We start from the raw sequence: 14,207 nt of genomic DNA on the forward strand, positions 1-14,207 counted from the left end.
AAAAAATATCAGGTTTACAATGTAATTCTAGTTTTTGAAGGAATTCTACAATTTCTGAAAATTCTTAATGATACTTCCGGCCTTTTACTATTTTTAAATAGTAGTAGAGGGCAAGCTAATTCCATTAGTTTTTAATAGTTTTTAACAGTTATTTTGTAAAGTCAGTTACTTTGTAAAAATAAAAGAAGTGTTGCAATCCTTTTGTAACCGAGCATACAGTTAATTAAAGTATAGAAAAAAATGAAATATAAAAAAATATTTTACATATTAGAATTTTACATAAAAATAAGTATTAATATACGAATAACATACTAACAACGTACTAATAACAATGTCTTTAAATTATTTTTATTCAAAATATTTTATCGTGGTTTTAAAAAATGAATCACGAAACGAAACTATTAATTTAAATATTTATAGAGGACGTATTATTATCTGATGTGAATGTTTATACCTAAACTTGCTGGCAAATGAGTCTTGAAATCTAGAAGCGAATTAGGTGGGGCGTGCGTTGTGGGTGGGAAGCCCATCGATGGCCCATACTGGGCTCGCCAAAGTAATTCTGTCGTACTGAAAGGCAACGATATACTTGGCAGCCGAGAATCCATTCCGGTCATTCCGCCCGTGGCGGAAACCGGTGGTAGCTGCGGTAGCGGAATCGTTGGCAGCAATTTCATAACACGTTCTTAGATTTACCAGCGACTTCTGCAAAGAGAAAGTATTCAGATTTATTAATCAGTTCAATTTGAAAGAATATTATTATATTATTTGTGCGAATGTCCATAATAAATAAAACTTAATTATATATATCACATACAAGCGCGTACACGCACACGCACACAATATATATATATATATATATATATATATATATATATGTACAAATCAGGTATTTTGATAATATAATTTTAATATTAATATGTTATAAATATATTTTTATCATTTAATGATTGAAGTGAGGATGGAGTGAGAGCAACAAAGTATAACTAATATTATCTCCTTCATACAAATATCAACCAATTAATTAATTACAATTTTATTAAATACCACTGTGTGCACAATGTTTTCAACTTGGCAAGTATTAGATTGTTCCAAAATCTTTTATAGACTTTTTAGAGACTTTTAGAAAAATTTGAAGATATTTTTATAATAGATACAATTTTATTCAATAATGCATTGACCATTTTTTTTTTGTCATCTTTCAGACAACTTCATTTAATTTTATCCTTGCAGAATTTCTGATCTTTCTGGAGAAAAAAATTGTTAGATGTTTTTAAGCAAATCAATATGATAGATGGCATGAAACACTCCAAAAGAACAATTTTTATCAGATGTGTGAAAATACTAATACCAAAGATACCGTAAGAAAATTGAAACTAGGCATCATTGTGATGAAACACAATGTTTTGGCCCACTCATACCTCACTCGTTGTCTTCAATTGGTTGCCCAATGGAAGCAGTATTTATTCAAATTGACCGTTTGGTAGTTTGATAGCAACTCATATTGTTCCTATCAAGCAGATTGATGAGTTCCTTCAAATTTCACTACACGCAAAGGAAGATCTTCGGATAGAACTTTCGGGCGGTTAATAGTACCTTATCTTGCTCTTGTCAGCCTTTTTTATTATCTCTAACCATTCGTTTAAAATACAAATTATTTACTTCGCGATTGTGGAATACATCGGAGATAGAAAAGATGTTTAATAACTTTTTCTCACTCAAATCGTACGTAACTCAGCACGCAAATATCATATTACGTATTCACGTAGCTAAACAAATAATCAGATATGGTATTATTCAATATTTTAAATCTATCTCCTGTATAATACTGATTACTAACAATAAGTCTCGATTTGAGCTTTCAACAACAGTGCAAAATCTGCTCATATTCCCAATCTTCGCAGTTAAAATCAACATAAGGTGAAATAACAAAATACTTCTTTGAGCATTACTTTTATCTACAGCATCTTTTCCATAAACAATACATATCTTTTTTGCTTGTATGGCAATTTTATCTTTTCAATAATAAAAATTCATCAAATGCCAAAAATGCACCTATTTTCTTATATTTTTAAAATCACAGTCAACGAACAAAGCTCAAAGCCGATGACTCTAATAACAATCATTCATCGATATGACAGCAATGACAGGAGATGAAGAGCAGCCGTTTCACAATTACAGATTGGCTTCCTTTTACCAACATGAATGGAAAATGCGTACGCATGAGGTTTGTTCAATTTGAAGAAGGAAGCACTGCAACGTATTGCTCTTACATTCCTAAATGTTGTCCTCTCTTGAATCCCTTCTCTCTCCAGTCTTCCTCTGTATCTCCTTTCACTTCTTCTTCACCACCTCCATTTCTCTCTCTTTCTCTCTCTCTCTTTCTCTCTTGACAACCGGTTCACCAACAGACGTTCATCAGCTATTAGCATAGAATGTGGAGACATGAGAATGAATGCTAGCAGGAAACACGGATTTACATAACGTATTTCCATCGACATCGGTGAAGCTATTTCCGTTCCCGACGTCGACTCGACGAAGATTCAAGACATGTTAAAGAGAAACTTCTTGCAGTGTGCGTTTCGCCAACGAATTAATTTCTGCACGAAACGAATTTTGCTACTTATTTCAAAATCGATTTATTTAATTGCTTCTAGAAACTTGACACGTTCTTTTTAAGTATTATAATTGGTATTAGTTATGAAAACATTACATCATTTTAGCAAGAATAATTCGATCTTATCAAGACGTCTGTTAAAATCAAGATTACGCAATTTTATAAAATTTGTGTGTCGGTTACTAAGATCAATAAAAACTGACTTTTCAAGAAAAAGGCTTTTCCGCGACGCTGATTGGTTATCTCGATTCGCGTTGTGCGTTATGTTCAGTTTAGATTACCATCGCGCGGCTTGTCTTCGCGTGGAGGTTAACAATTTGGTAGAGTGTGATAATTGTGCATATAATAAATAATAGATATAAGATATTATTATTCGAAAACATTATTAATATTGGAAAATAAAATAGCGCGCGCCTGTGTTGTACTAGTACTATAAAATTTTTCATTTTTGGAATTTGTATCAAATTCCATTTGTAGAGCACGTAAAGTAAAAATAAGAACAATTTTCTTATGTAAAGTGAACCACAGCTATCGATTAAGCCTATTACGAAATTAATCCATTTAGCCGTTACTGAAATCTGATAATTGATGGTGTGCCAACTAGTTGCTTCGCGTATACATATATACACTGGACGGTTCGTTGCTCAATGCATCGCTTCGCGAGTGCACTTAGCGCGAGACACTACCGTGTCTCTTGATAAAAGTTACAATAATATGCGTGTACACGTATATGTCACGTGTAGGCACGCACCATGTACGACGCATGCATGCACACATACACACGCATACGCACACATATACATATAGGATACAGGATCATATATTTTTATCACTAGATATATCTGGTAAGTATAAGTAATTACTATATATAAAATATTTCTTTTCAAACATCTCAATATTATGATCTTTTTATAAGAACTGAAACGATAGAACATATAAATTTGTTCTTTAATATTTGAAAATTGTAACATGAAAATGCACGTATATTTACATATGTAAGAAACGAAGAAATAAAAGATAAAATCTTTTACATGATAAACATCTTTGCTCTTATCTTTTTAAATTATATTTCTGTTTCTTATTTAATTTAAACGATTATTTCATGTCTTTTAAACATTATTACATACTTATTATTGAACGAGCTACAAGATATAAAAGATATAAAAGATATATAAATAATAAAAGTACATTTAATGTACGAATACACGAGCGATGTAAAAATAATTTTGGCAATAAAGTTAAATCAAGTTAATAGATATGTTGTAAAAATCTACATACATATTAATAATAATAACGGGTGAAGTCAAATTCTTTTCAATAAATGAATTTAGTATTAAATGTTTTTTATTTTTGTTCTAATTAAATTTTAAGGTTGTAGAAATAATAGAAGTGAGGATACCTTAAAAAATATTGTATCCACTCTTAAAAAAGCCGTGTTAAATCAAATCGAATTCATTGTTGCCTCTTTTTCGCGACGCTGATTGGTTATCTCGATTCGCGTTGTGCGTTATGTTCAGTTTAGATTACCATCGCGCGGCTGTCTTCGCGTGGAGGTTAACAATTTGGTAGAGTGTGATAATTGTGCATATAATAAATAATAGATATAAGATATTATTATTCGAAAACATTATTAATAATGAAAAATAAAATAGCGCGCGCCTGTGTTGTACTAGTTATTTAAAAATGAGAATACACAGTTATAAATTATTATAGCAAAACTAAAAAACTTAGTTGAAATGTTTTTTAATAGATCTATGATTTAATATCTTTATTTATATATCTATATGGTTTTAAGAACATTTATCCAAAACCAAACATCCTTTGTTATAAGATGACACGTTTCTTGTTAGAAGAGAAAATATATCTCTACTTTGTATATTTATATATTTATAATAATTCATAAATATAGAATATGTATCATGTAATGATCTTTCAATTCATCCTTCTTAATCTTTTTCCTTTCTTTTTACTATCTATCAATCATATTAATAATCATATTAATTTATAAAATATTATAAAGATTAAAATAAAAATACTGAAAATATAATGAAAATATAAATAAAGTTTTGAAAATGAAGAGTTATCAAATGCGAAATGAATAAAGAGGAAACTCAGTTCGATACTTAACACTTTTCGTTAACAGTTCGACGAACGGGTTCCGGCATATTTCCAACGGGATTCTTCTTCATGACACTTTGAAAAATTATTGGAGGAAACTCCTCAGCGGCATAATGCAGCATAGAGTTCACTCATGAGAAGTAAGAGAGTGAAAGAAAAGAGGGAGGGGGAGGGGAGGGAGAGAGAGAGAGAGAGAGAGAGAGAGAGAGAGAGAGAGAGAGAGAGAGAGAGAGCGCCAAGGAAAGGAGGGTGGAACCTTGGCATGCGAAGGTCGATGTGCCGTTGTTTCGCACCAGGAAATCCTGGTCTTCTTCGGTTTCTCTTCCCCTCTTCTCACCTTCTTAAATATCATGAGTGTGTTAGTGGCTTTATATCTAAGTATTTCTTTTAGTTAATGAGGTTTTGCTGCCCGGTTGATTAAAAGTTATTTGAAGGTTTTCATTATTTAAAATTTGGACATGAATCCAAGAATGGTCTTCGCGAAAATTGTATCATCATGTTATACTTGTTTGATGAAATAATATTGGTTTTATGTACTGTTCAAAGACTACTACTACTCTGAATTTATCAGCAAATGTATACAACATTTTAATTCTTTATAAAAAATTAAGATTTAAATAATATAATAATAACTAATATCAATCATTACTATAGTACAATATTATATTCTCTTGGATCCAATAATGCAGTTGTGAGATAAAAGAAATTTTAAGTATAGTTTATGAAAACTCTAGGAAATGTATATAAAATAAAATTTAATGTGTTATAAACAGCAATGCTATATATACTTTGTATGATACATATTTTTTATTCACTTTTTGTGAATCATTATTAATGTTTACTACTTAAAAAAGTATTTCATGCAAAGGCTTGACGTTCTTAAATAAAATAACATGTAACTTATATAATGTAAATTGTCACAATGGTAACTAATTTTGCGGATTAAGGCTCCTGGGTTGTCACCGAGACCATCTTGAATAACGTTAGACGCGAGAAATGACACGCTGAGAATTCTTTCGTGCCATTTCCAAATAAAAAGATATTCGCATAAAACAACACTTTAGATCGCTTTAGCATACTTCTAGAATAGTCTGGAAACTAACCTTTTCTGTTAATAGTCAATCAATAGTCGTAAAATGACTGTGATATGAAAATAGTCTTGCACATGCGCAGTCATTCCGCATGACCAAGTCTCATATCACAGTCATTTTACGACTATTGATTGACTGTTAACAGAAAAGGTTAGTTTCGGACTATTACTTTTAGAAGTATGCTAAAGTGTTATTTTATGCGAATATTCTTTTTTATTTGGAAATGGCACGCAAGGATTCTCAGCGTGTCATTTCTCGCCTCTGACGTCATGATTCAAGATGGCCGCGGCGACAACCCAGGAGCCTTAATCATTTTCTTAGGCCGGTATTCATAGTCGGATCTTATATTTAAGACCGTCTTAAGTTTATCTGCAGATGTTGTATAGATCATTTCATTGGCTCCGGAGTATCTGAAGATACACTTAAGACGGTCTTAAATATAAGATCCGACTATGAATACCGGCCTTGGTCCTCTTTGCTCTTTCTTTTTTCTCTATTTTAACATTTAAATGAAATTAATATTACTCTTTTATTACAGTTTAAATAGATACTCGAAATTAGCACTGCCAAGTTTTCTGAATTAAATATATTTTTTTTGGTAAAAATTTATTTACATTTAGTTTTTTTAGAATGGATTTAAATAATTCGCAGCGTGTATTTGGTGTACTTTTTTATCTTTTTTCGAAAAGGTAGTTTTATAGAGATATCAGATAATATGTTGATCTTAATATGTTGATATATACGATGATAATCAAATTTTGCGTATTCACAGTCACACTTCATGCGTGTCATGTCATATAAACATCTGATCTCTTTAGTTAATTGAATAAAAATTGATACTATTGCTTTTGCAAAGAAAGGCCAAAGAATTTTATTTAACTTGCGGAGGACTGTTCATAGCATCTACTATCATTATAGTCATTATCGTAGTCAATATTGCGTTCTAGAATCAAAAGGCTCGAACTGTACATTCTGCTAGGCGATGACATTTTTAAATTTTGAAAACATGAAATTATAAAATAGCTATTTCGTTTTTTGCAATGAAATATCTCTCATAGTGTACGTAAGATAAAATGAAAATATTTTCTAATATCGATTTCGGTCTATCAGTTAAGTCTATTTAAAAATCTATTGTTCCAACAGTTATAAAGATATGATAATGATGCCCCGTCCAACTAAAGGTTTTACATATGTAGATATTCATAATCTTGGTCTTGTTATTCGCTTCTTCGCTTGCATATGAACTTGGCGCGAGACACTACCGTGTCTCTTGATGCATCTTGATAGCTTCTTCCTGCATTGAGTTTAAATCGAATCTATTGTAAAGTTGAAATAAGAATACTTGCTTACGGAACACTACAATTTATATGTTGGTGCAGTTAATTAATTATACATCGAAATAGTTGATCGAAAAAAAGAAACATGTTCAGCGAAAAGGTGTAAAAGATCGATTCTCTTACACGCAACAATTTTATCTCCACACGCGTGTTTCGAAATTGTAATCGGTCAGCAGATGAGTCTGCTAAGATTTATGATTAGATCTAGCCATATTCATTTTGTCTCATATCATCGTCCCTTTTCGCCCGCCACTCATCATTATCATCATTTCTCTTCATCGATCGCTGCATGTTTTCCTTAATATCAGAAGTTCGTTAAGTCCTATTCATATCGGCCTACTGGAATGTACACGTAGACGATTGCTGGTTATGTAATCTGCGCGTGAAGAAACGACATGTGCGATTCGTTAAGATAGCATGTGCGAGTACAAATTTCTCTCTCGTGTCATATCTTGCATGTAATTCATTGTCAACTCAATATTAACTAATTTTTCGATGATAATTCAGATCTCTTTCGATTCATATACCTCTGTGATGTCGGAAGTTTAGGCTGTGTATACATTTTAAACAAATGATAAACGATAAACTCTTGAACCAGAAGTATGACTGAAATCATGTAATTTCAAGGAAATTTGAACGTATCATTTAACAGTTTGTCTTCAACAACACAGTACAATAAATTCCTATATAACATTAGGCTTCGCCTAATATGGATTCGTATAATGAAAAAGAAATAGGGTAAATCAGGATTGTGTATAACGTGATATATACATGTAATAAAACGCAACTAATCTTTATGATATGCAATTAAGATATGATTTGCAGATTTATACAGAATATTTGGTAATAAATATATATCATTGCTTTGGGAGAGGTAGAGCAGATTGAGTTGAATAATAAAGTTCTGTATTTTGCAAACAATCACGTAAAACTTTGAGATATTAAATAAAAAAGATTGGCAGATAAGCGCGCTGTTTTTTGCAGTGAGCGTAATATTTGGTCAATTAAAAGTTTTTTTTTTATTTTTGAGTTACATTTTACTTTATTGCATTAAGTAGAAAAAAAACTATTCATCAACCAAATAATTACCATTGTGTATCAAAATTTAAACATAAAACTTTGTACTAATTCTTAATACAAAGTTTTGCATTTGGATTGTGCTTAAAAGGTCTGCATGGACTTTCTGATTACCCAGATAGCAGAGAGAGTTCAAAAAGAATTCACTTGTATGTCACCAATTCTGAGTTCATTTTCAGATGCAAAAAGAATTCAAAAGAATTCTAAGAACTCTTTTTGCATCTGAAAATGAACTCAGAATTGGTGACATGACAAATGAATTCTTTTTGAACTCTCTCTGCTATCTGGGTAGCTTAATGCATGAATTATTAGATACATAAAAACGAATTGCATTACTGTTTTAGCATTAAAAAAAAATCCATCTATGTGTATCATTGTGAGTAGCCAATGGAATTTGGTGCGAATTAAAACTCGCACTTTGCATTATCCAAATAATTGTATGATATAATGTACGTTAGTTTATGATACTGAGCGATGATGTTGACTCACATTACATTCATTATGTTGTGATTGTTCGTTACAATGATCGAGCACATATATCGATAATTTAACATAATTAATGCCTAATGTTCGTTTATCATGTTCTCAGCGTGAGATATACTTTTGACATTTGGTAATTGTTGATAACATAACTGCTTCAATTAAACTATTATTCGAAAAGCAAGAGTTTAATTATACATGATGCTTATCGAAGAGTATGAAGAATTACATACGAGTAAAAAGAAAAAAATGCTAAATATCTAGAAATATCTCACACCAACAAAAGATTACATTTTTTTAAATAAAAATTATTTCATCTTGTACTCTATATTTCTTTATATGACCTATTTTTTATTTTGTATTTATTTTATATTTACAGAGAGAGAGAGAGAGAGTGTGTGTGTGTGTGTGTGTGTTCAACGATTTTATTTTACAATAACATTTGTGAAATGTTATATAGTAACAAAATTTATCTTATTCATTCATTAAAAATAATATGTAATATATAAACAATATATGTTCATATGGTTGTGATAGTGACGTTTGCATTTTTATATATTGTATGTGTGCACACATGTTTACACAATTTTATATAAATACATGACGTACAAAAATCATTCAATAAGTAAAGAAACGAGTTTTGCAGTACAGGTGTTTGTCTCTTTATTTATTGAATGACCTTCGTACATAAAAATATAAAAGAATATACAAGACAATGTGTATAAAAAGATCGATCCATTTTGCGAAAGGAGAAAGAAGAAAGATCCTCGATAGTGATCGAATCAGGATTTATCTTTTTATGTTGATAAGTTATTTCTAAAATGAAGAAAAATATATTCTCTTTTAAGTATTTACTGTTTTTGTTCTCAGTATTTTTACTAGGAGTTTCTCATTATCGCTTCAATGTATTATTCATTTAAAGTTATGTTTATGTTTTCCTGTTTTTTATGTTATTTTCCGTTTTGTAATGGCAGTTGACAGTTGTGATGACGATACTGACAATTTTGTGATGATTTGTACGAGATAGACTTAATACGTTGTAACATAGTTTTAAGTGTCAGTACTTCTTCTATCTATTATAGTAATTGATTTCTCTCTCTTCCCTCCCTTCTCCCTCTCTAATTCGTGATTAATATTGTTCTGCAGATAATAACATATTGTTGATAGTTCCTAACATTTCGTTTTGGTTTTTCTTGAAATATTTATAGATATTAATATGCTCAATCTCTATTAAGATGTTATTCTATGTTATCATATGTTATATTACTCTATGTTATCTATGTTATCATATTTCATCTATTATAACTGTAAGTGTGAAAAAGAGATATCTTCTAACCAGGATTGTCGCTACTACTTCCTTGCGTTATCTAAGAAAGTAATTTCTTTGTCTTTCTTTTTTCTAATTTCTATAGTTTTTTTTTGTCAAGTTATCACCTGGTTCAAGCTGTGTTTATTTTCTTAATCTTTTTTTTATAGTTAAGTCATTTGCTTTTTTTCTTTCGTTGTCGCAAATACACTTTTCGTTCATTTTGTCTAATATAGAATTGTGTCTTTAATTATTCTGCTGCACAGCTTGTATTGTCATTTACTTGAAAGTCCAAGATCAAAAATTTCCAAGAAAATTCGAAGGGAATTTTCAAAATTTCTGTTACTGCGTTTTCCGGAATTTGTCAAAGGTTCGCAGTTTTCACACGGCAACTTCCATTTCTCGTGAAATCAGACTATTGAGGTAATCTCTCAAGCGAGATTACACGAAGATAAACCGCAATAAGGAAACGCGTTTGTGCGCAGTGCAGACGCATTCCGGCGTTTTAACGCTGATGACGTCACTGACCCGTCTCTTAACGACTCGTACAGTTGTACAGTCATATAGCAGAAAAATATTTCATCTACTACTTTTTCTTCTTTGTACGATAAGAGAAAGATAAAATATATTTATTATTTGAAATATAATCCGCGTTGGCAGGTTTTAGCGCAATGGTGCAGTTTTTTTGGAGCAAAAAATTCTATTTATTTGATTGTCCTTTAGCCATCAGTTACAGGTTTTGAATAACTGGAAGTTGATGTCTTTTCAGTTTTTATTTTAGGTTGAGAAATAAAATATAATACGGAAAGGATAAAAGTGGTAGGATGAGTAAGGAGAGTAATAAAGAGTAAACTTTTTTTCGAAAAATGGATATAATGGACGCATATTTGCTGTTTTGTAAATGAATACATTTGCGTGAAACAGGAAACAACTCGGAATCGTAATGTGGTAAAACAAATATGAATATTAAATGCGTGGAAACAATTTTCAACTTTTCTAAACTCCATATTTATCGTTCTCCTTTTTCCGCTACAAATTCTTTGTGCATCTCGCTTTGAGTGCCAAAAGAAATTAGCAACGTTTTCATGTATGACTTTTGAAATCTGAAGTTTTTTGGTCTGTAAGATGTCTCATGAACACTGCAAAACATGTCCACTTTAAATTCCGCGAAACTATAACGGAAAAAAAGTCATTTTTTCTGCTTTAATTTGTAAGTGTGAAATTAAAGCGGAATCATTGCGAGTTGTCATAGTTACGTTATTTTCGTCCGCTTTAAATATGTATGACCGAAATCGTAACCGATGATCACATCCTTTATAATATCCGTTATAATGCTAGATTATTACCAGTCCTATTTATATAAAGGATTATATTAAAATCCTTTATATAAATAGGACTGGTAATAATCTAGCATTATAACGGATATTATAAAGGATGTGATCATCGGTTACGATTTCGGTCATACATATTGAAAGCGGACGAAAATAACGTAACTATGGCAACTCGCAATATGGCAGCAGTATATATATATATATATATATATATATATATGATTCCGCTTTAATTTCACACTTACAAGTTAAAACGGAAAAAAATGACTTTTTTTCCGTTATAGTTAAAGTGGACATGTTTTGCAGTGAACCCATTCAGATTTCTATCATTTTATTCTTGGACTTTGGGTGAAATACCAAATACATACACAATAATATTTTATCTCATCTTTTTTGTATTATAATTTTCGTTTGTATTTGCTATTTGCGAATAATGTCCTGGCAAGACATGACTCAATTTTCTTTTTGCTTAGCTATCAAAGCATGTAAAATACGCGCACAATTTATTTCCCAAATCTTCACTCAGAACATGAATAATGACGATATTAATGGATTTAAAACATCCGTTATTATTCGCGATGTGATTGGCAATGTATTCCTAAGTTTGAGTCTATGTGTGACAGCCACTTCTTTTGTCATGTTTTTCTATTTTCTCAGCTTTCTTTCTATCACAAAATTGTACATACACAGACATTCTGTCTGGACATCAGCTAAAGATGTTAGATCAGATTAGAACTTTATTTCTATAGGTTTTTTACACCATTTCTAGAACTTCTATAGTAGAAAGATCTGCTTTAAAACAAAATTTAATTGGAAATCTCTGTTTGCTTTTTATATTCATTCATAATATAAAAAAGCACTAGATATCATAATTCGCGCGAACATTGATGTAAACTAATACTTTGTGTGTAAAGAAAGATTAGTTGATAGTAAGTATTCAGCACATTGACAAATAAATGGTCTAATACTGTACGTGCAAAACATCAAAGTGCAACAAATTATGGACTGTTAAGCTATATCTATTAGATCTATATATCCATTATCCAAAATTTACATTTTGTGATAATGAAATATGATACTATTTATATTTTCATTGTTCATATTTAATCTCAGTTCGTAACAATAATGTCTTTGTTGAAGCAATTAATTAAAAAGAAATTTTCTAAATGATTCAGAAACTATTACGTTGTAAACACTGCACACAGCAGTTATATTATTACAATTTGTTAATATTTCTTTATTAGTTCTGTTCAACTTTAATGTAAAAGAATAGCTAGTAACGAGTCTTTGAAAAATAATAAAAGCAGAAGATATAATCTATCCAGAAAGCCTCAAATTTAGTATCCAGATTTTCTATTTGAAATTTTCAAAATGTATATGTGTCAGAATTTTCATAGATGTTTCGATTAGAAGCGATTAAGAGAAATTGAATTGAATTTCAATTAGAGTTCAAAATATTTTCTATGTAGACATGTTATATTAAACATTATTAGATATTTAAAATATTTTAATTAACATTGACCAATATCATCACCATTTCTCCCAAATTTTCAAAATTTTGTCTAATTTCTTTGAAAGAATAACAGGGAATTATATATATCCCGTTCTCTAACAGAAGTTGAACGTGATTTAACAGGATAATTTAAAAACCTTACACGTATATATTTATACATCCTCAATTACAAAGAAAGAAATGTACAATATTTTGCATTGTTATCTTCGCGTATCATTAGTAAGAATGATTAGCGCGCTTGATGATTATGTAGGTACGTTGCGAGTTACGCATGCGACTGCGTAACTCGTGCGTAATGCATATTCTACGCGGGGGATATGCTAGCTCTGGTTTCAGGATAGACCGTTCCGAACACCACCGAGATAAACCGGAGAAAGTCCGAGAAGTCGAACGCCCAAGAAGCGCCATGAACGCGGTCGCTACTGGTAGGAGGTACGGCATATATGTTACTTAACTCTGCTTCTTCCGCATTCTCCATCCTCCTTTGTTGATCTTTTCTTTCGTTTTTCTGCAAATATTTTATCTAGACTCGTACAACAATGTCAGAGTGAATACAAGCGTTTTCTTAGATCTTTAGAAACGGGGAAGTTTAAAGGAAAAATGTCAAACCCGTATAATCGTATCAATGATATCCGGTTCTGATTGACCCGTAAACCTTATAGACGCACGCACGTAGCATTAACGTTTTTATTGAGTTGTAACATATATTTATCCTGATAAGTTAATGTTTTTATAATATCAGTTGTAATATTTATTATTTCGTTATTAAAAACACTAAAAAACTGGGACGAATATATGTTACAATCTAACAGCTCTCCAATAAATGAAAACTTAAAAAATTATTATTTATATACATAATAAAAATTATAAAAAATTATGATTGAATGCACGTAATGTAACAGAAATAAGCACATATGCTTAAAACAAGCAATGTCATTTCAACACATTTCTTACTTTAATATATGGAACAATAATGAGAAAAAAATTTAAAGAAAAACAACATTATTTTTTGATAAACTTGATAAATATTTACGAAGATAATCTGTACGAAAATAAACAATATATGTATACAGTAAATATTTTGTATAAGGACTTGAAAAGCTGATATAATGGCATTCTCCTTTCAGAAAGAGAAAATCTTTTTTCCATTAATGGAATCACGAAATAAACATATTTTTTAATTAATTGATAACTTTGTCGGAATAAGTGCATCTATCCTATTCTGAAAAACCCTTGAATCCATAATTACTTATTGCATTTATTTGCTGAATTCTGATCACATCTTTGATTTTGTCAAATATATTTCTAATTATTTTACTTACATTTTGTATATTTTT

The 14,207-nt window shown here is 30.5% G+C and overlaps 1 protein-coding gene across 1 annotated transcript in view; it reads right to left on the reverse strand.

Annotated features, from left to right (window-relative positions):
* Positions 1 to 14,207, reverse strand: part of LOC105282753 (ets DNA-binding protein pokkuri) — a 58,934-nt gene that overhangs the window by 4,479 nt on the left and 40,248 nt on the right. Inside the window, exon 2 of the mRNA XM_011344977.3 lies at positions 455 to 705. Within this exon, the coding sequence (XP_011343279.1) occupies positions 455 to 677 (223 nt within the window). The 5' untranslated portion in view covers positions 678 to 705. The remainder of the gene's footprint in view (positions 1 to 454; positions 706 to 14,207) is intronic.

This window comes from Ooceraea biroi, chromosome 2 (genome assembly GCF_003672135.1).
Source record: "Ooceraea biroi isolate clonal line C1 chromosome 2, Obir_v5.4, whole genome shotgun sequence".
NCBI classification, from domain to species: domain Eukaryota; kingdom Metazoa; phylum Arthropoda; class Insecta; order Hymenoptera; family Formicidae; genus Ooceraea; species Ooceraea biroi.